General features: G+C 34.6%; 1 protein-coding gene across 11 annotated transcripts in view; it reads right to left on the bottom strand.

Annotated features, from left to right (window-relative positions):
- DENND4C (DENN domain containing 4C) overlaps positions 1-26,414 on the bottom strand; it is a 133,473-nt gene that overhangs the window by 14,670 nt on the left and 92,389 nt on the right. For 10 of the 11 annotated variants that reach the window (XM_037132360.2, XM_037132356.2, XM_053656441.1 and 7 more), the window contains 11 exons: positions 24,986-25,114; positions 24,660-24,804; positions 24,264-24,410; positions 19,759-19,881; positions 18,744-18,890; positions 14,118-15,280; positions 8,966-9,143; positions 8,134-8,243; positions 7,665-7,840; positions 3,273-3,455; positions 2,329-2,551 (listed from right to left, as the gene is read on the bottom strand). In XM_037132360.2, coding sequence (XP_036988255.2) covers positions 2,329-2,551; positions 3,273-3,455; positions 7,665-7,840; positions 8,134-8,243; positions 8,966-9,143; positions 14,118-15,280; positions 18,744-18,890; positions 19,759-19,881; positions 24,264-24,410; positions 24,660-24,804; positions 24,986-25,114 — 2,724 coding nt within the window. The remainder of the gene's footprint in view (positions 1-2,328; positions 2,552-3,272; positions 3,456-7,664; positions 7,841-8,133; positions 8,244-8,965; positions 9,144-14,117; positions 15,281-18,743; positions 18,891-19,758; positions 19,882-24,263; positions 24,411-24,659; positions 24,805-24,985; positions 25,115-26,414) is intronic. The other variant, XM_053656445.1, reaches the window with a different exon arrangement.

Raw genomic sequence — 26,414 nt, 5'->3', positions numbered from 1 at the left:
CCTAAGGCTCTGCCCCTTACTATGTAATAGGAGCACCAAAACAAAACAAAAAAAGAGGCCCAAATGAAAGAACATATCAAAACTCCAGAAAAAAACACAACTAAGCTATGAAGAGATAGTCAACCTATCAGATGAACAGTTCAAAATACAGGATGCTCACAGAAATGGTTGAGTATGGTCCCAAAATAGAGGAAAGAGTGAAGGCTATACAAAATGAAATAAAAGAAAATACATAGGGAACCAACAATGACAGGAAGGAAACCAGGACTCACATCAATAGTTTAGACCACAAGGAAGAAAAGAAACATTCAATCAGAACAGAATGAAAAAACAAGAATTCAAAAAAAAAAAAAAACACGAGGAGAGGCTTAGGAAACTTTAAACATTCCAGCATCCAAATCATAGGGGTGCCAAAAGGAGACGAGCAAGAGCAAGAAATTGAAAACTTATGTGAACAAATAATGAAGGAGAACTTCCCCAATCTGGCAAAGGAAATAGACTTCTCAGAAATCCAGGAAGCTCAGAGCATCTCAAAGAAGTTAAACCCAAGGAAGCACACATAAAGGCACATCATAATTACATCACCCAAGGTGAAAGAAAAGGAGAGACACTTAAAAGCAGTAAGAGAAAAGGAGACAGTTACCTATAAAGGAGTTCCCATTAGACTATCAGCTGATGTCTCAAAAGAAACCTTACAGACAAGAAGGGGCTGAAAAGTATTTGAAGTCATGAAAGGCAAGGACCTGCATCCAAGATTACTCTATCCAGCAAAACTATCATTTAGAATGGAAGGGCAGATAAGTGCTTCCCAGATAAGGTCAAGTCAGAGGTGTTCATCATCCCCAAGCCCTCATTATATGAAATGTTAAAGGATCTTATCTAAAAAAAAAGATAAAAAACTATGAACAGTAAAATGACAACTCACAGCTATCAACAACTGAACCTAAAAAAAATAAAAACAAACTAAACAAATAACTAGAACAGGAATGGAATCACAGAAATGGAGATCACATGGAGGGTTATTAGCAGGGAAGGGGGAGAGTGGTGGGAAAGGTACGGTGAATAAGAAGCATAAATAGTAGATACAAAATAAACAGAGGAAGGTTAATAGTACAGGAAATGGAGAAGCCAAAGAACTTTTATGTACGACCCATGGACATGAACTAAGCAGAAGTGGGGGAACAGGGATGTGGGTCAGAGGGAATGCACATGGTGGAGTGGAATAAGGGGGGGAAATGAGATAACTGTAATAGCATAATCAATAAAATGTATTTTTTAAAAAAGAATAAGGTCAACAATAGATGTAAACATAAATGTTAAAAATCAAATTTTTATAATGTTACCCTATTCCCCCAAATTAACTAATCACCTTGGAGAATATTAGGAACTCAACTTGTTATTCTGAAGATTGGTAAATAAAAGGGGGGATCAAACATTTTCCTGCCTTTCCAACTTAAATTGCATCTTTATAAAACCAAATAGAAGACCTGGGGGAAGGTCTGCATAGATGTACTCCACATTATAAAGATAACAGCATTAGACTATTATTATTTTATAAGCTCCACATGAATAATTTGATCTAGGCAAGGAAGTATTTGGTAGATACTAACATCGGAAAGATAGTTCACGTCTCCACTGCAGGAACATACTGCCACTGATGAAGTTGTCTTGTAAAAATAAACAAATGAACAAAAAAATAAAACAAAACAAAAACTGAATCTGACCAAGCTTCTAGGTACAATTACCAATTTATATGGTTGGAATCAATAAATAAGGCATAAAAGGAAAAAGGGACAATCTACAGATTAAAAAGACTAAAAAATGGATGAATTACTTGCAAAGCCTGGGCCTTATTTGATCCTGATTCCTCGAACTACAGAACAGACATACTTGACATTTTTGGGACAATTAGAAATTTGAACAAAAACTGAAAATTTTGAGATTATTTATACTTTGTGGTCTGATATTGGCATTGTATTTTTAAAAGAATCCTTATCTTTTAGAGATACAAACTGAAATATTTACAAATGGAATACATGTTTGAAATTTCCTACAAAATAACCTGTAATGAAGTGAATGGGGGTATACGTGAAAAAAGAATGGTCATAAACTGAAAATTACTGGATCTAGAAGATGGGCCAGAGGAATTCATTCTTGTTACTCCTCTGTACATTTTTGTACATATTTGAAATTTTAAAAAGTTTACTCTTTTATAAAAAATTCTTAATATTTCTCACAACATTCAAATACATCTTCTACAGAAGAATTACGTATGTTCTAATAAATAGTTACATGAGCACACAGTGTAATTATAATGTTGTTACATACCACAACTTCCTGAAGACTGTTTGGAAGACTAACTGTTGAAATGCCATGAAATGGTCGCTGGGAAAAGTCAATATTTTGCAAAGGACCTCCAACACTGTGACTTCGAGTCAAAGATACATTCCGCTTTGATAAACTGTTAGGCACAGGTGAAATTTTCGTAGTTTGATCATCTCCACTGGCATTCTTTATTTCGTCACTTAAAAATGAAGACGAAATCCTGGTTCTGTAAAACAATATAAATCTGTAGAGCTAAAGTATTTTTACAATGAATTTTGAGTCCATTGAATATATGAGTAGTCAGTACTGCCTTATAAGAATAAAATTTTCTTCAGGCATTTCATAAAACTGGTTGAAAGAGCAGGATTGAGTACACGACGCTGGTAGAGTGGGAAGAGGACACATGGTAGATAATGGGTTCATTTTAAACAGACTAAGTGACCATTCGGTGGCCTTATTCAAATATTATTTTATCTTTATGAAATAAAATCACCTAGAAGTGACGATGCTGCATGGAAGTAATGTAAATTCATTGGCAAATTATTTCTTTACCAGGCTATGACCCACCTAAGGATAGAGACCAGAATTTACTTACTTTTTATTTTTAGTGTTTAGCATAATGTTTAACATACAAAAGTCTCTCAATAAATGTTTCATTCAATAAATATTTAAGAGTAAAGACAGTATGTCATTGGAAACTGCAATGACTACGCTAAAGGGGAAAATACTTGTTTATTGGTTGGTAAGTTCATTTTGTGCAAGACTTTGTAAAACATTAAACATAGTTTAAAAAAAGTTAATCATCAGATTCATTCATTAGTTAGTTAAGATTAAATTTTTTTAAATGCTAGAACTTATGCCCACATGAGTCAAGTTATCTTTAAAGATGGAATTTTTACAAGGACATCCAATTTATTGTGAGATAACCAATCTATAACCTGTGGTACCTTGATTCAACTGCAGTGCTTGTTTCTTCAGTTATGGTCAGGTTTTGTTTTGGGAAATCCATAAAATTGATCAAGTCAGGTTCTGCTGAACTGGATATGGGTTTGTGCTCTAAAGGGTCACTTGCCAATGGAATGCTGCCACTTTGTAAACTGTCACCAGAGGTACTTGGTTTCAGGAAAAAGCTAAAAAATACAGAGCAGCCCCCAAAAATAAGTCTTAAAAAATCCTCAAGTCCTCTAAATTTCATATTTAGAATCAGTTTATAGTAAAGCAGTCATTAATGAATTATATAATCCGTAGAAATACTGCCTATTTCAGACACACACACACACGATCACTCACTAACTGCTGCTTTCATTCTTTCCCTCCTAACCTAACTCTTCAAATGAAAGGTCTAGAGGTCATTATAGTTCAGTGTAAGAGCCCTTCACTTTTTGAAAACCATTAAAGAAAGCTATGAAGGAAGAAAAAAAGCACAATATTTCATTGATTTTCTGAGTTAAGAAAGAGAAGAAAGCAGCATTTTAATGTGTTATTAAGCTATCATTGTTTATAATACCTCTTTTTCCCCATTATAAAATTTCCATTTTGTTTCTGGTCATTTCCTCTACCCTCTATTCATTCAGAGTTTTATTTTCCTCTTATCTCTCTCACCTCCTTCTGGGTAGGAACAGTGTGAGGGGTGGTCCTTGCAAGGGACATTAAGAGAATTTTCTGAGGTAACAGTAATGTTCTGCATCTTGTAATGTATCTTGATAAATGTTTGAGTTTGCACAAATGTATGCATTCACTATTTAAAGGGTATGTTTAAGATCTGTACATTCTATTGGATACCAACTCTACCTCAAAAGAAAAAATGTGGTAAACAAATCCTGAACTCCAATAATTATATCCAGGATGAAGTCTTTGGGGGAGAAATGTAGTAATGTCTACATTCTACTTTATTTATATATTTTCAATTACCAGTGCCTCCGATAAACCTCTTTGGTTACAATACTACCACTGCACAAACCTACATTTTACTTTAAATGAATAAAAATATAAGATGGATTGGTGGCTGGCTGGAGGGATAAACTGGTAACAAAGCAAGCACACTAAATGTTAATTGTAGAAGGTAGGTGTGAATATTTAGGTGTCACTGCAAAAAATATCTTTAAACAACTGTAAGTTTGAAATTTTCCATACTGACATACTGTGAAGGAAAATCAGTAATGCTCCTTTATACTCAAGTAGAAAGTATAAACTAAGATCCTTACCACAATAGCTTAAGAAGCACAATTACTCAACAATAAAGTACAAGACTTACAGAGAATACTTTAAAGTACATAAAAAAGATCTAAAGAATGAAGATATATAGTATGCTCACAGATAAAAAAATAATATGGAAAGTATCCATTTTCCCTGCATTAATCTATAAATCTAATGCAATCCCAATAAAAACTCTAGTTAAATTTTTAAAGAGCTTAAAAGTTATTCTAAAGTTCTCTATATATGTATACACATATACATATGTATAACATAAAAATATGTATATACACGTTTTATATATACACACACATATATATTTCTAATCCTCAACCGAAGACATTTTTTTCATCGTTTTAAAGAGAGAGGAAGGAAGAAAAGAAGAGAGAAAATTGACTGGTTGCTTTCTATGCATGCCTGGACCAGGGACTGTCCACATCTGGACCAAGGATCAAACCTGCAACCTAGGCATGTGCTCTAACTGGGAATCAAACCTGCAAACTTTCAGCTACAGAGTGACCCTTCAACCAACTGAGCCACACTGGCCAGGGCTCAAATTTTATAATTTTTAAAATAATTAACTATAAGCAAAAAAAAAAAATTCCATAAGGGGTAACTTACAGATATAACAAACAGTTATAAAAATAATATGATATTGACAAAAAGAACAGGAGAACACAGAGTGAGGTGTACATAAGAATTTGAGATGTACATGGGATGAAAGGCCTAAATATCAGAGGTAAAACATCAGAAGAACATTCAGGAGCAAAATGTTCATGTCCTATAGATGGGAACAACTTTTAAAACAAGACTTCACAAGCACAAATCATAAGGTTTAAAGTTAATAGATGAAACTGCAAAATTAATTATTTCTTTTCAAGAGTTAATATCAATATTCAAGGCAGAGATCAACAAGAAAAAGCTTAATATAAAAATGGGGCAAGGAATATACTGCATTTTACTGTGCATGATGTGCAACTTTTGCCCAAACTTTTGAGGGAAAAAATAAGAATGTGCATTATACATGTGTAGTATTAATTCTGTATCTATATAATGTTGTTAATTCTTTTATTTGTGCTTATGCACTGAGGAGTATAACTCTAGAAAGCAATAATAATATCCACATGCAAAATAATATTCTGGAATACAATAATTGGTTTTGTTTCTAAATACACATAAAAAATTGAATTAAAAAACTAAAATGAAAGATTTGTCTCCTGAAAATTGGGAAAAAATGTGGGCGTGCATTATACATGAGAGCACACTATATACAGCAAAATATGATAAACAGAAAATTAGAAAATTCTGGAAAAACAAATATAAGAAGAGATACACAAACTCTCTAGTGTTCAGAGAAATTCAAACAAAAATGAGATTCTGTGTTATAGTCATTAGAATACAAAAGTCAGAAAAATAATAATACCAAATGCTGGTAAGGAGGTACATAAGTAAAATTTCTTAGACACTGCTGGTGGGAGTGTAGCCATCTGGAAAGCAATCTCCCAGTATTTTTAGAAATTGTGTAAGAAACAACCCAATGGTCTTACTCCTAAGACTTACTTTGGGAAAATTACTTCACAAGTCCAGAAGTAAACATGTATTTTATAGTGTATGGGGGGTACCCCCCAAAACCAGAATTATCTTCTGAAGGGTGGATGTCTTGTTGTACAGCCTTCCCCTACTAGGGGAGCATTCTAGGAACCCATCTATATCAGTATATCAACTGTTAGTGTTGTGAGATGTGTTTTTTTGGAAGACTCATTCAATGCATTTGCCATTTCATGATGGGTGACTAACCAGTGTCACACCTAATCTGCCCACACCATAGAGCGTTCAGTAGTCTTTGACCAAAAATGGCCTGACTCCTATGCCCCACCCTCCCTATTCACCTAAATTTGCCCTGGTTACTGTTTTGTTTCCTTGGATGAAAAAAGTCCCCAAAGGGAAACAAGTTGCTGATGTGGAAGAAGTGAAACAAAAAATGGCAGAAGCACTAAAAGGAATTAAAATCAACGAGTTCAAAAACTGTTTTGAGCAGTGGAAAAATTTTCTAGATAGGTGTATTGCATCAAATGGAGAGTACTTTGAAGGTGACTGAAATTTAAACATGTAAGAATAAATACACACTATTTTTATAAGTGAATTCAGTTTTTTGGGTCCCCCTTGCAGTGGTATTTATTAACAACAAAGAACTGGAAGCAACTGAAGTATCCAACACTAGGATAATGGATAAGTAAAATGGGATATTAACTTCCTGCCAGAGAAAAGAAATAAACTAGATCCACATAGAGCAACTCAGATTTTTAAGCTGAATGACAAAATAACAGAAATTTTCCACATTATTCCAATTATATAAATTTAAAATACATAATCCTGCAAAACAACATATTTTATAAGGATATATATTCAAAAATATACCACAAACAGCACAATGTCTTTGTTGGATAAAGCAATGAGAATGGGAATGGGAATGATTAGGCAGTGGAAGATAACAGAAGAGGGCATTTGCAGAAACCATTGATGCTATATCAAGAATCAGAGTTCATTCGGCTTCACACCTGAAGCTAATAGGAAATATAGAGAGAAAACACCCATACAACTGGACATCTTTTAAAAACAGCTAAAAGCAGACAATAATATGAAGTTCATTTGCTCCATAAAACAAATAGAATATTAAGTATAATTACTTCAGTCAGCATAGCTACTAAACTCAATTATTTACTTGATGACTGATTATAGATCAGTTAGTTTCCTTCTTATTGCTTAGAATTTGGTCATTTCACTGTGCAGAGGACCACCAGTTAAGAAGAAGAGATCAAGCAAGCCCCCACCCCACCTTTTAGTTTGTTTCTAAAAGACATAATTAAGCTCAAGAGGCAGAATGTTTACAATAACACCTAACCTAACATTTTCAATTTTCTATAAAGTTTATCTGCATGAATTAATTGCTACTGAAAATTTATATGTTAAATAAAATGAAAAAGTAGTTTGCTATATTACCATTATTTTCTACTTAAATACTCATACTGAAAGTGATGGAGAGAAAGGTAAGGGACACCTGGAATATAACAGGAATATTTCACTCTTCCCCCAGGAGTCATGCCATTGGGGGGCACTTACTTCTTAAGAGTTTTTACAATACTAACCTTGCAGAGCCTCTGAAATCTTTAAACTCTACATTGAGAAGAGGCAAGAAGTTGCTTTTACAAAATGGGCAAGTTGTATTTAAGTTTGAATCATCTGCCGTCCATCCAGCCATAATTTCTTCATCATAAACTAAAGCTCCACAAGCTCTGCACTGTGAACAACTTGACATCAAAACCTAAGAGTAGAAAAATGCAGACACTGGAAACTTCCACAATGACAACCTTAACAGACCATTCTCTTGAGACACAGAATTTTATTTATTTTGTTGATCAAATTTGGGATTACAGTTCAATTACTTTAAAGATAAAACTCCCAGTTTACTGACTGCTTACATAAGATAATCAAGCAAATTCATCAAAATGACCTATTATTCTGTCGACAAGCGTATCATAGAATTCTGCTGAATGTCATTCTGAAATGAAAATACGTTCATAGCAACTTTATCATAAACAGAAACAGAGCTTTTACCTCCATTGCACAATTCTGATAGATGCTAGACATGCTGGTGTTTTGAGAAGAACCGTGATCTGATTTTTCAAAGTCCTGCCCTTTTATGCCTCTTGGAAATGGAAGTTCACCTAGAGAAAAGTAACCATCATAACACATTAGGAGAATGTTCTTATTCTTTGGAAATGCATAGCTAAGCATTTAGGGGGAAGTTCAGGGGGAGATCTTGAAGTCTGCTATTTATTTTCAAATGGCTCAGTATACAAATGTATGTGCGTTTATATGTATTTATACACACACACACACATACATACACATAGAAAGTTAACAACAGTTTAAATCTAGGTGGAGAATATATGATTGTTCACTATATAATTCTTTGAACTTCTCAGAAAATTTAAGAATTTCCACATTAGAAAGTTAGGGAAAATAGAATTATAATTTTAAAAAGTAACACAGAGCTAAAGACATTTCAGATGACACAGACCAGGGACTCTCAAACTCTGGTTTGCACTTGATTTGCCCAGAAAGCTGTTTAAAAAACATAAATTTCTAAGGCCCTATGCCACATACTCAGTCTCAAAAATTTTAGCATAGGACTTGGATATTTGTATATATTTTTAACCAAATTCCCCCAATAATTCTGACACGCTAAAGTTTAAGAACAACTAAAAGTAAAGTCATTAAGTAACTGTAGTACTTGGAGATCATATATAAAAACAGTGATAGTATCATGTGGCTATATTAAAAATCTATCAGATCACCTCAACAAATGAGGCTTATTGTATGCATGGTGGGAGAAGGGAAAGGTAAGGTCACATAAAATAGAAGACAAGACAATCTTTCCCCATACCTGTTGAGTAATGTGATTTTCCTGTATCTCCGCTGCTGCTGCTACTGCCAAGGCTTGTGTTGCTCTGGGTAAGTTCACTAGGGACCAGCCCCGAGATACTTGTGTTAGGTGACATACTCTCTTCCAAAATATGGTCTTCAAGGCCAGCTGGGAAGCTGTAATCTCTATTAGTTTCCTCCTTCAATTGAAAAGAATAAAACCAGACACATATAAATAATACCTCTGCCAATGAGAATATATTTACTCCACCTTTTTCAGAATTAAACTCCTTTACAACCCTTAAATAAATCATCACCCCCATATTTTTTAAAGCACAGAACTTCTATTATTTATAATTTCCAAACTCTTAAAATATTCAAGCGATGACCTATATAGTATTACTTTAAGATTATGTTGTGACCCTGGTATATGTTTAGGATATGGAGTGCCTCTCAATATTTAATATTATAAAATGAAGGAACTCGCCCTGGCTGGTACAGCTCAATGAACTGAGCACCAGCCTTCAAACATAAAGACCGCTGGTGATTCTAGTCAGCGCACATGCCTGAGTTGTGGGCCAGTCCCCTGTTGAGGATGTGAGAGAGGCAATGGATCAATGTTTCTCTCACATTAATGTTTCTCTCCCTCTCTTTCTCCCTACCTTGCCCTCTCTCTGATAACAAATAAAATCTTAAAATAATAAAGCAAAATAAAATAAAGGAACTCTAGGAGCTCATTGTTTCTAGTGGGACCAAGGATGGCAACACAAGTAGAATAGAAGCATTAGAGTCAGGCACAGACAGAGAGTGATCTTGGCTTCTGATCACGTTACGTGACTTAGCAAAAGTTACTTCTTTAACTCTTAATTATATCACCCAAGAAATATGGATAACATGAGTCCTTTAAAATAAGATTGTTGTGAGACTTTCAGCCGGGAATGTGATTGGAACAACCACCACCAACAGTAGAGATATAAAGAATAAATAAAGTTCCGAATATCATAGTTCTTGACCACTGTGATTGTTCATGCTTTAGTTTAAATAAAATATATTTCAATAAGCAGTTCCCTTTTGAATTTTTGCTTTAAAGACTTGTATCTTCTGTGTTATAAAGTCACATTAAATGATCAAAAATTTAAGTACAGAGATGCAAAACAGTAAATAAGAGCACTTGAAATACCAACATCCATAGAGTATAATCAAAATCTTGATGTATAGCCTCCTAATCATTTTAAAATATTCATTATACATTCTTACAAAATAGGAATTTTTTAAACATATTCTTTTCATGCACTTTGACATTAAATCTTCTACATTGCTCTGACTGGTATGGCTCAGTTGGTTGGATGTTTTCCAGCAAAGCAAAACGTCACAGGTTGAATATCTGGTCAGGGCACAGCCTGGGTTGCAGGTTTGGTCGCCAGTCAGGGCATGTACAAGAGGCAACTGATTGATGTTTCTCTCCCTCTATTTCTCCCTCCCTTCCGCTCTCTCTACAAATAAATAAATATATTTTTAAAATCTTCTACATTATTTATACCCCTCCATCCTAATCCTGTTTACTGATGTACTATTACATATTTAGTAAATCCTCTATTGTGTACACATTCATAATGCTTTAACTTTTATATGTTACATTGATGAATTCCCTGGAGCTATTTTTACACATATTCCTAATTTTTCCCTAGATTAAGTTCTGGTTAATAATTATAAACATTTTATAGACTTTTTATTCATTTCTTCCTTTGAAAATATTAACTATATCCTATTTGTTATTGCCAGGGTATCATGGCTATAGCAATGAAAAGAAAGATTGAGATCTGTGACCACTTGGTATCTACAATCCTATATTCCAAGTCCAAATTACTCCATATAAAGCTTTCAAAAAAATACTGTTAGATAAAATTTCAAATATAAAATGGCTCACTCTTTAAAAAAAAAATAAAATAAAACACCTGGAAATAAATCTAACCAAGGATGTAAAAGACCTGTACTCGGAAAATTATAAGACATTGAAGAAAACAAATTGAATAAGGTGCAAATAAGTGGAAGCATATATTGTGTCCATGGATAGGACGAATTAGCATCATTAAAATGTTGATTTTACTACCTAAAGCAATCTATAGATTCAATTCCTATCAAGATTCCAATTATGTATTTCACAAAACTAGAACAAATATTTCAAAAACTGATATGGAAATACAAAAGGCCCCCCATAGCAACAGAGATCCTGAGAAAGAAGGACAAAGTTGGAGGAATCATGCTACCTAATATCAAGCTGTACTATAAGGTCATAATAATCAAAACAGCATGGTACTGGCATAAAAACAGACACATAGATCAATGGGGCTGAATAGAGAGACCAGAAATAAACCTGTACCTTTATAGTCAATCAATATTCAACAGAGGAAGCAAGCACACACAATGAGCCAAAGATAGTTTGATGAATGGTGTTGGCAAAATAAGACAGGTATGTGCAGGAAAATACAACTAGACCACTTTCTTACACCACACACAAGAATAATTTCAAAATGGATTAAAGATAAATATTAGGCCCCAAATCATAATAATTCTGGAAGAAAACATAGGCATTAAAATTTCAGAGGTAGCTTATAGCAATATTTTACCTAATATAGCTCTCCAAGCAAGGGAAACGAAGGAAAAAGTAAACAAATGAGACTCCATCAAATTAGAAAGTTTTTGCACAGCAAAGGAGACCATCAACAAAATAAAAAGACAACCCACAGAATGGGAGAACGTATTTGCCAATACATCTGATAAGGGCTTAATATCTAAAATTTATAAAGAACTTATAGAACTCAACATCAAACAAACAACCCAATTAAGTGGGCAAAGGACCTGAACAGACATTTTTCGAAGGAGGACATACACATGGCCAATAGACATATGAAAAGATGCTCAATATCACTAATCATCAGAGAAATGAAAGTTAAAACCACACTGATATCACCTTACATCTGTCGAAATGGCTATTATCAATAAATCAACAAACAAGTGCTGGTGAGGATGTGGAGAAAGGGGAACCTTTTGCGCTGTTGGTGGGAATGCAGACTGCTGCAGCCACTGTGAAAAGCAGTATGGAGGTACCTCAAAAAATTAAAAATAGATATGCCTTTTCACCTAGCAATTCCACTTCTGAGAATATATCCTGAGAAACCCTAAATACTAATCTGAAAGAGCATGAGCACCTCTATGTTCACTGCAGCATTATTTATAATCTCAAGGTATGGAAGCTGCCCAAGTGCCCATCAGTAGATGAGTGGATAAAACAACTGCAGGATATTTACACAATGGAATATTACTCAGCCATTAAAAAGAAAAAGTTTACCCTTTGCAATCATATGGATGGACCTGGAGAACATTATGCTAAGTGAAATAAGCCATTCAGAGAAAGGCAAATACTGTATGATTTCGCTCAGATGTGAAATCTAATGAACAAATTGAACTAACAAGCAAAAGAGGGACAGACTCATAAATAGAGAACAGGATAACAGCTATGGGGGTGGAGGTTAGGGGGTGGAGGAATTGAGCAGAGAGGAAAAAGGACTCATGGACATGGACAAAAGTGTGATGATTGTGGGGCAGAGATGTGAGTATGAGGTGGTTAAATGGTAATGCCAAAAAATAGCAATAAAAAATTTAAAAATACTATTAGGTAAAATTCAAATATATAATGACTCTTTTAAGAAAATAATGCCAGGTTAAGGTATTTTTGAAGTTAGCTTATTTTTTCTTTCCTTAATTGACTGTGTAAACTCTTTAAATACAACATACAATTTGAATTATAATACTTACTGTACTTTTAATTCAATTGAGTTTGCTTATAGAATAAAATTTTCCTTCGAATGGTACCCAAGTCCTATTTGTCCAGTTTTATTTCCTGTCTCTACTTCCTATTTATAACTTGTAGCAATCTGAAATTGATTATATTATCTTAAAAATGCATGATGTTTTAAGCCTTCATACTTTTCCCATTATTTTCTCTGATACACATCCTGCCATCTTACTACTTTAACCCAAAACTTTCAATTTATCCATCAAAGCAACTTAGGTACTATCTGCTTTCCTCATTGGACAGTCTCCACAGGAACCTTTTCTAAGATGTTGCCCCCTTCTTTGCTACTAAGATAGTTAAGGGCATGGACTCTGAGCAAGTCTCCCAGACTTCAAATTCCAGTTCTGCTACTCACTAGTTGTGTGACCTGGGGAAGTTAATCTCTCTGAATCTCAGATACCTCATCTATAAAATGGGGATAACAACAGTACCAATCCAGGGAATTACTTCAAAAACTAAATAAATACATATGTTCATATATATATATACTCATATATGAAATAAATATATAACATGATAATACCTAGAACATAGTGCTACAATAATAATAGTAAACACAGGTGTCTGTTTTTTTTCTAGTAAAGTAGTATAATATTTTTAGAGAGAGAAGGGAGGGAAAAGAAGGGGGAGAGAAACATCAACATGAGAGAAACATTGATCACTGGCCTCTCGTACACACCCCGACTGGAAACCCAACTAGCAACCCAGGCTTGTGCCCTGACTGGGAATCAAATCGGCAACTTTCCTTCACTTTGTGGGACAAAGCTCAACCAACTGAGCGATGCTGGTCAGGGCAATAGTGTAAGTTCAATTGAAGTTTTTCTACAAAACAAATAAGCAAAATTTCCCTACTTATATTCATATGAAGATACAATAATTAATTTTCTTTACAATAGTTTTTAAAATAATTACCAGATTTTGTTATAGGGCATGAAATCTAGAGATCAAGTTGTAGAGTTCCTTCACATATATTAACCAGATAACAAAGGTAAGGTTATTTAAAAGCTGAAGTGCCATGCAGATATAACAGGGCACCATTATTAAATTGAAACATTAATCATTAGTGCTTTCAAAGAAATTAACTTAATGTGTTAGCTTAGACTAATCTATGACTTATAAAATAGTCCTGATATTCTATTTCTTAATTATTACTTTCCTTACATGTATGTTCCAGTTATTTCAAGAAAGAAACAGGATATGCATATTTTTTAAATATAAAAACCAAAATTACTAGAAATCTCTAAATAATAACTTGCATACAGAAAAATACTACAAACACTCCAATATGAGACAGAGTACACACATAAAACATTCTTACCTCATCATCTGAGTAGTTGTAGGCAGACGCCATAGCTCCCAACACCTTACTGGCGACCGTTGCTGCTTGTTTCATACCAGACTTCAGGACATCCATCTTGGGCCCTGAGAGTATGTTATCCAGCTTTAGCCCTGACAAAGAATTTACCACAGAGCCCAGTGAGCCATGAGGCGAAGAACGCACCAGTGCAGATAAGGAACTTGAACGTTCTTTGTGACCTCGAGAGGAAGTGTGCTGCTTGAAACGCCCAGTAAATGTTTTGGACCTTGACACTGCAGGGGAGCTTTTTTCACTTTCAGGACTTTCCTGTGCTGGTGGACTGTGATCTATAGGTAGACTTGATCTCCTCTCTAAAGGGTGTATCAGTGGGGTAGGTCCAGACTCTCTGTCCCCCTCTCTGTGTAATTCCATACTAGAAGATTTACTACCCAGGGGACTCTTTAGGTTCATATAGTTTTCAATTTCATCAGCCAGATTACGTGCAATAACTGGAGAAAACAACTTATCCTCAGAATCAGAAGTTTTTTCTCCTATAAATTCAGTGGCTAAAAGAGACAAAGGATCTAGTCCAGTTTCAACATCTTCCCTCTCAACAGGTTTAGCTACACCACAGAAACTACTTCTTTTATTTATTGGATCTTTGGATCCTGCTTTCAAATCTCTAGACTGATCACTGTTACTGTCATTTTGTAGACTGTCATGTGTATCCTTTGTCATAGTAGTTATAGCAACACTGTCATCAACAACAGGTTCTAAGGGCTCTTGGCTTTCCTCAAGCATCTCTAACCCTGAAGAAGATCTATGCTCGGAACCCCAAGTGCTTTCAGACACACAAGTCCTAGGATCAGCTAGATGGCAGCTAACATTCTCAAAACTATGGGTTCTTGCAATATGAAGTGGAGAAGTCTTAGGACACGTCAATGCTGCTGTGAGAATCTTGGCATCTGCTCCCATCATGATAGCCGCTTCACTTGAATTCAAATCCAAACTGCTCTTCTTCAGCAACATTCCTGCTCGACTTGCAGAACTAAAACTACAACTCCTCTCTGGAAAATGTTTTTGTCTTTTCTCTCCTCTATCACCATCCTTGAGATTAGTAACTTCACCAAAGACTGCATCTTCAACTGGATCTTGAGTAGAAAATAGCACATTTGATGTACTACCTAAAAGGTAAAGTACAACATTAAAAATGAATGTTTTCTAAAGTAACTTTTATTAAAAAGTTTATTTACTGATTTTTGAAAATGACAGATATTCTGTAAAAGATTCAGAAAGTTTAGAAGGTAAAAATAAGGTATACGGGGAAAAAAGAAGTACAGACAAAACTCCATTTAACCCTGCCTCCCAGAAATAACACTTTAATGTATAATCTGCCAAAATAGATCATGTAATATATGCTGTATATACTGCATTGTTCACTAAATATATCACATTTATTATGCTGCATTGTTCACTAATGCAGCATATCACATAAATATATGCTGCATTGTTCACTAAAATATATCACATTTATTAATATAAACCTATACTTTACATTTCAAGGGTTTATATTCAATTTAAGAAATATATTCTGTATCAAAGAACAGAACCAAAAAGAAACACTCTCTTCTATCTTAGCTTTCACATATCCAATTCAACAAGTATTTGCCAGGAATCTACTTTGCACAAAGCAAATTCATAATCATAGAGAAATTCTATATTTGCTATAGCCAAAGTCTTACTGCTCCAGAGTAAAATAACTGCCCCGAGTAAAGAATCAAGAATAGAAAGCTTAAAATTGGCCAACTCCAAGAAGGCTAATAAAATCTGAGTAGCTAAAAAGTGTTCAGATATATTCATTTCTTCAACAAATATCTGAATGTCTAGCAGCCACTACATGAGGTGCTAGGAATACAATGGCAAATAAAGCAGACATGATCCCTGCCCTCACAGGTCAGTATTGTTTAATCTAGTAACACAAAATTATGCCAGTGGCTGAAGGAATATCCCAACCTGCAACTTTGGAGGAAGCAAGGGTGGGATATTCTTTTTCACTCTGTGCTACCCTGCGATATTTTCCATTTCAAAACCAAAAGCTATTTTCTTTCTGAATCATTACCCAAACTTAAGTCTATGTATCCCTTCATATTTAGGATTCTCATTTGTTTTTTTTGCTGTTGTTGTTACTGTTTTTTAAAAAATCTTTAATGGTGTCAGATCTTCATGTTCATTTTTTTTTAAAGATTTTACTTATTTTTAGAGAAAGAGGAAGGGAGGGAGAAAGAGAGGGAGAGAAATACTGATGTGTGAGACAAACATCGATTACCATAGTGGCCTTGTATAATGTGTACTTTTTTGCCCAAATTTTTGAGGGAAAATACAGATGCACATTATATATGGGTATAATGATTATATACCATGGATATAATAATCCATGTATAATGTGCACAAAAATGTGGGTACACGTTACACGTGGCAGAATACAGTAGTTGCCTCTCACATGCCCCCAACCTGGCCCACAACCCAGGCATGTTTCCTGACAAGGAATGGAACCAGTAACCTTTCAGTTTGCAGAATGTCACTCAACCCACTGAACTAGTCAGGGTTCGCATTTGTTTTTTAAAAAGCATAATGACCTGGGAATTTTGGAGAAGTCTTTGATAATTTTTTAATCTTCCTAGTTGATTTCAAGCTTCTTTTTAATCTTCCAAATTGGTACCAACTAATAATCATAATTATAACAATTAAACAGAACTAATAATAAGCACTTAGAGATACTTTTAAAGCTCTCAGGGGAATCATACTAGCCTATTTTAAAAATTTGTACCTGCTTTGAAAACTTTTACCAATATTTAAGAAACAGATGGTTGCAAATTTACTGGTTCTCATAGCATTTCCAGGAATTTAGTGGCACAGTTAGTTCAATTTTAAAATAAATTTGACTGTTTAATGTATTTGCAAAAGCCCCATTACCTCCTCCTTCTTTCTTAACATACATCTTGCTAGATAAAGATGTAATGGGGAAAAAAGATGAGTAAAAAAGGCAAGAAACTACACCAGACCGTGTCCATTTCGGTATTCTGAGAAGATTCTAACCCTTTGATGAAGAATACTGCCCTTCTCTTTTTTTAACCTGCTATCAACAGGTTGGAAAAATGGGATATAGAACATATATATAAATTGTTTATTCAAAACACCTTAAGCTCCACTTTTTGTGCACTATCCGTCCCCCCAACAACAACAACAACAAAAACTGACATGGTATCACAATAAACACACACACAAAAAACTTTAGGAATAAGAAGTATTTCTACATTGATTTAAAAAGCTGAAAAAATTAAGTTCCATAAAGTCATACAAAAGATACACCTATAGATAAGACAGTAGACTTTAGAGAAGTGAATTGTAGCTACTACCGAAGGGCACAAGATACAACCTAATTTCATTGTCCTTTGAAACTGTATATCCAGATGCATGCATTAATAGTACTTGGGAGGTACCCTGACTGGTGTGGTTCAGTTGCTTGGGCATTGTTCCACAAAGCAAAAGGTTGCCAGTTCGATTCTCAGTCAGGGCACATGCCTGGGTTGTGAGTTTGGTCCTCAGGGCATGTTCAAGAGGCAACCAATGGGTATTTCTCTCTCACGTCGATGCTTCTCTCCCACTCATTCTCTCTCCCTTCCCCTCTCTCCAAACATAAAATAAACAAAATCTTCAAATTAAAAAAAAAAAAAAGAATAGCTGGGAGGCTATAACATAACTGAAAAGTAGTAAACTCAAATTCATGGGACTCACACACAACCGTTACTCATTACAAATACCTAATTACAAATACGTACTTCAGGGTACTTATAATAACTGGGCCAAAATTAAAGACTCACGGGTGTTTTATGTAGAAAGTAAGTGATGTCAATCATTTTTTTCCACTTCTCTTCAGTGACAGGAATTACCCTATCACACATTAGCCCTCTAAAATTCCATCACATCACTGCATCTGTGTTCTTGATGATAATAGGAGGCCCTAAAAAAACCTTATCAAAGACTTCCCCTCCAAATTTCCCAGTTTACTATGCTTTTTAAAAAAAACAAATGAGAGCCCTGGCTGGTGGTCATCTCTCGTTACCTACGGTCATCTCTCATTATCTACCATGAGAAAGTGGGACCAAACTGAGAACAGGCACTACAACAAGAAAAGGTAATCCAAATAACAGCTAAACACTCTAAATACCCCCTCTTTTTGAAAATTAAATATCTTTAACAACTGTTTTAACTTTTTATTTAGCTCATTTATAGGATTTGAACTTAATTCTAGCCCTTCAGCATGTTCACTGTAATTAGTCAATTACTATAATGACAATTCAATGTCATTAAAGGTACATGGGTATCTGCAGAAGTATGTGTATGCACGCGTGCATTTCTCACCCAGGGACATTTTTTTCATTGCCTGAAAAATGAAACATCAATTGGTTGCTTCACAGGTGCACCTGGACCAGGGATCAAACCCATAACCATGTACATGCCCTGACTAGGAACTAAACCCTCAGCCTTTTGATGTATGGGACAATGCTCCAACCAACTGAGCCACAACAGCCAGGGCTCTATAGAAGTATATATCAAATATTTAATAACCAATACATAAAGACTCACCAGTGCTATTTTTCCTGCCATTGACATCAAATATTCCGGATGGAACTTTCACAATACTGCTACCCCATGCAGGAGGCTCTGTAGGACTCTGTGGCTCTCCACTATACTGCGAATGTTTAGCCACCACAGCAGACACATCACACACCTCTGAGGGAAAAAAAAATTTAATGTTATCATTCCTACTTTTGCCAATATTGAACAGAAATCATGTATGGATTTTAATATATTCTATGTGTGTAGTTTTCCCCGGTGAATACATAACTTTTTTATTGATTTATTGTCTCAGTTACTTTATGCCATAAATGTTGCCAGTATTGACTGAAATAAAAGCTTTATTTTAATATTCAATAATCTTAACTTGAGTGTTCCTGAGTGAATAAATTAAAGAACCGGCCTTTAGTTATACACCTCACCACTGGTCAAGTAGGAGATGCCCTTGCTTTTGCATAACTGGAGAATAAAATAAATGATTATCTCCGAAGAAAGTATATTTACATTTGTGTAAAAGGTAAGAAGAACATCTTATTACCATAAAGCCAAAACATTCCTCCATATTTCCATAAAATGATTACTACAAATCATTTCTACTTCAATGAGCCCCATTTAAAAAAAAACAAACAGGAAACCACACAGACTCTATTCAATGAAAACCATGCACTTAGGTATCTGAAAGACTTCCAGTGAAAGAGCATTTTAAATAAAGGGGACACTAAAATAAGCTTGATGACTCAAAGTTTAGTCTTAGTTCTGTCACAAAGTAGCTATATAATTTTGGTAAATAAATATTTTAATGGTCATAGTTTCCTACAACATTGAGGGCTGACTTACAGAGTCTGTAAAGATCACTTACATTCTAAAATTCAGAGACTAACAAAATCTACCATATATAATGGTACACAGTATCTTATAAACTCAGACCTTACAATTCTAAATATTATCACTGAAATTATCAAACAACACTTTTAGTTAAGAGAGGTATTTTTCTAAGTAAAGCCAGAAAGTATCAGTACTTAACCTTCTGTTTGCACTTTCGTTTTAATGATCAGTTCTCTTGCTGCTTGTTCTTCAGTACTGTGAATTTCTGCATCATCTTTTATTAGTTCATCCTTAGACCCATAGCCTTGGTCAGACTGACCACCTGTGGAAAACAATGCAGGCTTACATAGAAATGTTTTCATAGAGTCAAGCTACAAAATTTCAAAAGAAAATTCCATTGATCTACACAACTCAGAGAAATGGAAGACAAGAAAGCTTACGAAGCACACAGGACATTTTAAAAACAATAAGAAGCAAAGAACACTAGAAACAGGAACATCAAAGACTAAAAACCATTACATATTTAAAAGCACTGAACCTTGATTTCCTCATCTGTAAATTAATAGGTTTTCACAAGATATCTTCAAATTTTCTTTTGGAGGGTGTCTACAGAATGCTATTTTTTGTGTAAAAAGAGGAAATAAAGCAAATATATATGTCTGCTTACTTTTGTAAGAAGAAATCAAGGAATAATAAACCAGAAAACAAAACTGGTTACTTATAAGGCATGGGACAAGATAGGGCGGAAGGGATAGAAAAGAAACTTCTATAAATAGGGTTTATTATGTTGTCTTTATTTTTGGAAATGTATTAACTTCTACATATTCATAAAATTAAATCAATAAAATGCAGATGGGGAGGGGAGTAACTAAAATCAAATGCAAACAGAAACAAATGAAAGCAACTGTATTTCATATGAATAACAGAAACACATGGAAAGGATGGGGAGGAGTAATCCAAGTAACTTTGCAAAATATTATTTTGAGTATATGCCCTAAACCTGGCAGCGGGGGTGGGGGTGGGGTGGGTTGGTAACAGTCAAATCCTGAATTCATGAGGAGGTTTGTTTTTCACAGGGGAATGGGTGTAGCAATTCTGAAATTATTTTATGTGTATTGTAGGACTGAGAAAACTAGTAAATGTGATGATGTTTTTAGAAGCCAAGATTCTTAATGTGGAAGAGAGATTTTTTAAAAAATTATATGAAGAAAGGCAAAAAAAAAAACAACAAAAAACCCCTGTAGGGTTGATTGGAATTAGAAGTATTTCTGCAATATAAATACATATTTTCCAGCTCTTCTGAAAAAGTCTAGAAGCAATAACACCTTGGAGTGGTAAATACATCTACAGCCCAGATGTTGCTTTCTAAAATCTACTGCCCATTAAAACGAACCTAGGATCTTTGAAGAAATGGCCAATTACAGAGCTCTGGCAGTGAAGGTATAAGAATAAGTCAGGAACATTTTATCGTTCAAGAAAGGAAGTGCTCAAAATCAAGATGAGACACACCTAAAGTACATACCATAGAATACCTATCATTTTACAAATGTGGAGGGAAGACAAAGTTGGCAAAACCACCACTTTATAACCATCACAGTAAAGACTATTTCAGGCAATAATCATCAATGATGCTAAATTTAAAAGAGAAAGTGTGATAAGAAATAGGATATTATTACACAGCCTAATAGTGTCTCCTCACAGATAGCTTATTATCTGCAAGGGGGATAACAGTAACTAGGAGAAACCAAACACTAAGACCAGTGATTAAAATTAACATCACCAATGAGGGGCAGATAGACATTGTGTGCCTCTGCGATGTGATCATCAGAAAGGATACAATATTACTTCTGTAGTAGAGCCACTGATACATAACCTAATCTAACCACAGAGAAAAACCAGACAAGCTCCAACAGAGGAGCATTCCACAAAATAACTGGACTGAATTCTTCAAAAGGTTCAGCGTAATGAAGGACAAAGAACGGGTAAGGATCTGTGCCAGGTTAAAGGAGGCAGAGAGGGAGTTGAGTGCCACAGAGGACATTATAATAACTGACAAAATTGGAAAGCAGAATATAGATTAAAGTAGTTTATCAACGTTTTCCTGAATTTGGTAACTATACTGTAGTTATGTAAGACAAAATACCACTAAAGTATTAAGAGGTAACAGGGCAAGATGTAAGCAACCTGCTCTCACATGATTTAGAGAAAATAATAAGGTGTATATGTGTATAGAAAGAAAACAATAAAGCAAATGTAGCAAACTAAAAGTAGATAAATCTAAATAAAAGTTATTTAAGAATTCTCTATACTATTCTTGCAAGTTTGAAATTATTTCAAAAATGAAGTTTTTAACTTTCAAAAGTCTATTTTGGCTTTAAACTTATATCATTTAAAACCAAAATTAAGACCAGTTATAGACAATCCTTTTATAAAGGACACCAATGAAAACACATAAATTAGCTCAGGGTGGGGGGGGCGTGGTGGTTGGAGGTGGAGGGACTGAGCAAAAAAACCCCAAACCTCATGGACACAGACACAGTGTGGTGATTGCTGGGAGTCAAGGAGTGGAGGTTGAAACTGGGTATCAGGGGAATAAATGGTAATGGAAAAAAATACAATAAAAAGTAAAGTATTAAAAAAGAAAAACATAAAATAAAAAATACAGTGCTATACTTTCTACCACCACTTGTTACACTGTCACTCAAGTATTGGGTTTGCCATATATGTAACAAAAGAACTAAACTTTAAATGTGGCTATTTAGAATGACTAACTTCAGTCACATTTTTATTGGCCCCCTCAGAAAGGCTGCTAAAGCACTGTGGTGCCATGAAAGGATGCTAGACTGGAAACAGAGTAAAATGATTAGACCCAGATATGATCCCCAACAAGCTAAGTGACTCAGTATCAGGTACCAAGTGGAAAGATTCTACAAGATAATCTTTAATGAATGGAGTAACTTAAGTATCTGGGCTACACGTCCCCAAAGGCATCAAACGACATCACAGAAACTCTACAGAGATATATAATCACTGTAAATTCAGTACTGGGGCTTTAGCCATTTGAAATGCAACTGACAACATACATATGAAAAAGGGATCTGAAGTTTCTTCCCCACCTACTGGAATCTTTATGCCAATTACCTAGGATTACTAGATCACTTGTTTCTATTAAAGGAGACAAGTTTAACAATCTAGAGGGATAGGGACTGTATTTTTTATTTTTATTATTACTATTATTATTATTATTACTATTCCTGGTGAAATGGTTTCATGCCACAACATTATTTTCTTGGTATTTCATAAGTGAAATCCAAAGCATTTCTAAGTATTAGAAAAAAATACAGGAGGAGATGAAATAAGGTGTCTTTAATATGAAAGTGTGATAAAAAATCCTACTTGATAAAAGAAGGAAAATTCACAATCAGGATTGTAACTTAGCCTTATGTTGACTTTCAATGATTTACATATGTTTCTGTAATTATGGGGGTAGTTTTTATTATAAGAATTTAGATCAGTTTTAGCAAGCAAAAACCACCTCAGCAGCTAGAACACTGAAATCTTCAATGCCTATAAAACTATTTGACTCAATAGTGCAATAAACAAATCTCAAAATAAGAATTACACTAAGGCATAGTATAGTTTCAAATAAGTTAACAAACATGCTTGCAAACTGATCATCAAATGTTAATTGAATTTTTCAGTAGTACATATATGATTACATTTATCTGAAGGAGAAAAAGCCAAGAAAACTAAAATTGTTTTCCACTGGTAACAAGACTTACAATACAACAAAAGGTCTCTTCTCCCCCACCCTTGCATGTCAGCAAAATTTAACCTAATAAATGGGAAATTACCTGAAGTGGTTAACATTCAAGGGTAGAATTAATGCACACGTGTATCCATAGCTTCACGTCATACAAGTCTGTCTGCACCCCCACAACATGACAGCCAAGGACAAATGCGGCACCAAGCAACAGCACAGAGCAAGAAGCAGAGCAACAAAGAGCAGAGAAAAGGAAACTTCAGTCATTGAGACAAGTTCATCAGATGAAGCACAGGAATTAGACTCCGAATTCTTTTTAAAGAAAAGCCTGAGATATTAACAACAAAAAAGAAAAACAAACAAGAAGAAGGATGTGCAACACACATATATCTACTCAGTGTGCTCCTTTTAATTATGCTTAATTCTACCTTCAGAGGACAGAGGTCATGTCCATAGCTTTGTATGTAAAAGTAGCTTCAGTAATTTCTCAGATTTTTTAAAGTGTCATTTAAGGTAATGACTATGCAAAGAGAATACTTTTTCTCATCGTATGTAACTTATTTTCTTACCTCTTTAATATTCATAATCTCAAATCTTTGATAAATATTTCCCACTTAAAGAGAAAAGATTTACAAATTGTGTCACTAATATTCAAGTGCCTCAGCCCACATTTCCTAACAATGATATCATATACTTTCACAAATGAATGATGAATAAATACAAAGTTCCATGCTAGAGCCTTTCCCACAGCACTCCAAAATTAACTACAGGAAATGAAGAGAAGTGAGCAGCAATCAAAAGTATAATTTCTTCCTTTACTTATATATAGTATTTTTAAAGAACTCATACTGCACAAAGTCGAGAGGGATGTAAAATCTTTTTTAAAAAAGGAAAGACTTAACGTGAGAAAATGAAGGGTTAGTAAAATCCAGATTTAGTACCTGTGCTAGAGTGATTATCAGTGGAGTCAAGCCTGATTAAATCTCTGACGAAGACTGTGTGTTCCCCATTGTTAGCATCATTAGAACTATCCACACTACCGTGGCTCACCGTGTCCCCATCACTTCCACCTGTAGCATTCTGAGGAGCTAAAGATAAGGACAACAGTAGTTCAATAATTCATGAATAATTTATAAAAGCAACCATCAGTGACCCAAAGTTGTAGAATACTTTCTAAATATTTTGAGGGTGAAATCTTGGGCTAAGGTATTACTGTCTTTATCTGTATTTAAAAATATCAACCAGAATTTAAGTTTTCTACTTCATATCATCTAAATTCATATACCTATAAAGCTTATGGTTCAGCAAGAAAGTACCTTTCCAATCACATGTATTACCTGATATTGAGGAGACCTGTAACTTCTGCATGGTCTTTTTAAGCGGCTGTCTAAATTGTGCCAAGCCATGGACCACATTTCGTACCTTCGTCCATAAGAAGATACCACTGCGGGTACTGCTAGGCCATGGGCTCTCCAAAACTACCTAAGGTAAGATCAAGGGAAAAGTAATGATTAGTACAAATGTCTGATTTTTAAAACTACACATACATATATTTATATAATACATATATAAAGGTTGTAATACAAAATCTCTAAAAGAAGGTAGGAAAAAATTAATCAATCTTAATAAACAACACATATTGCCCAATGTCAATCCTACTTACCTTATTATAATAACCGTAAGTAATAGCATTTGGCTTTATGTTAGCAGTTTTCATTTCAAATAAGACTCTCACAGCTAAAACAGGATGACCCCAAAGTCCACAAAGCTGCATTACCACTCGATAGCACACCTAACAAAAAAATATCAAAGTATTAGTTAGCATGTAATCCATCTGTGACTTGTAGAGATTTTTTAAAATTATTTTATTGACTGTTATTACATTTGTCACAATTTTTCCGTCTGTCTCCCTCCATCCAGCACCTGCACTTCCTGAGGCAATATCCCCACCATTGTTCATATCTATAAGTCATTCATATAAGTTCCTTGGCTACTCCACTTCCTATTGGATACTTTACACCCCCATGGCTATTCTGTAACTGCCTATTTGTACTTCTTAATCCCTTCACCTCTTCACCTATTTCCTTACACCCTCCTCCCATCTGGTGATCATCAAAATGTTCTCCAAATCCATGACTGTCTCTGTTCTTCTTGTTAGCTTAGTTTTTTTTTTAGATTCAATTGTTGATAAGTATTTTTCCCATTTTATTATTCATAGTTTGGACCTTTTTTCTTAAATAAGTCCCTTAAACATTTCATATAATAATGGTTTGGTGAAGATTAACTTCTTTAGTTTTTTCTTGTCTGGGAAGCTCTTTATCTGTCCTTTGATTCCAAATGAGTTTTGCTGGGTAAAGCAATGTTGGCTATCAGTCCCTGCTTTTCATGACTTTGAATATTTCTTGTCAGTACCTTCTAGCCTGCAAAGTTTGTTTTGAGAAATCAGCTGACAGTCTTATGGGAGCTCTCCTGTAGGTAACTGTTTTTCTTTTGCCATTGTTAAGATTCTCTCTGATCTTTAACCTTTGGCATTTATGATGTGTCTTGGTGTGGTCCTCTTTGCATCCATCTTGTTTGTGACACTGTCATTCTTGCACTTGTATGTTTATTTCCTTCACCAAATTAGAGAAGTTTTAGTTCATTATTTTTTCAAATAGATTTCCAGTTTCTTGCTCTTTCTTTTCTCCCTCTGGCACCCCTATTATGTGAATGTTGAAATGCTTGAAGTTGTCCAAGAGGCTGCTTAAACTCATCCTCATATTTTTTGGATTCTTCCTCCTTCTTGCTGTTCTTATTCGTTGTTTTTTGCTCCCTTATGTTTCATATCATTGATTTGATTCTTAGCTTCATTCACTCTAATATTGTTTCCCTGTAAATTATTCTTCAATTAGTGTATCCTTTGTTTCTGACTGGATCTTTTTTATGCCATTGAGGTCCTCATTAACTTCCTTCAGTTTTCTTATAACCAGTTTTAAACTCTACATCTAATAGACTGCTTATCTCCATTTTGTTTAGCTCTTTTTCTGGAGTTTTGATCTGTTCTTTCATTTGGGCCATGTTTGTCTCCTCAGTTTGACAGCCTTCCTGTCTTG

The sequence above is a fragment of the Artibeus jamaicensis genome, unplaced genomic scaffold (assembly GCF_021234435.1).
Source record: "Artibeus jamaicensis isolate MK-2021 breed Jamaican fruit bat unplaced genomic scaffold, CSHL_Jam_final scaffold_1964, whole genome shotgun sequence".
Taxonomy (NCBI): domain Eukaryota; kingdom Metazoa; phylum Chordata; class Mammalia; order Chiroptera; family Phyllostomidae; genus Artibeus; species Artibeus jamaicensis.
This window is presented reverse-complemented; position numbering and strand designations above follow the sequence as displayed.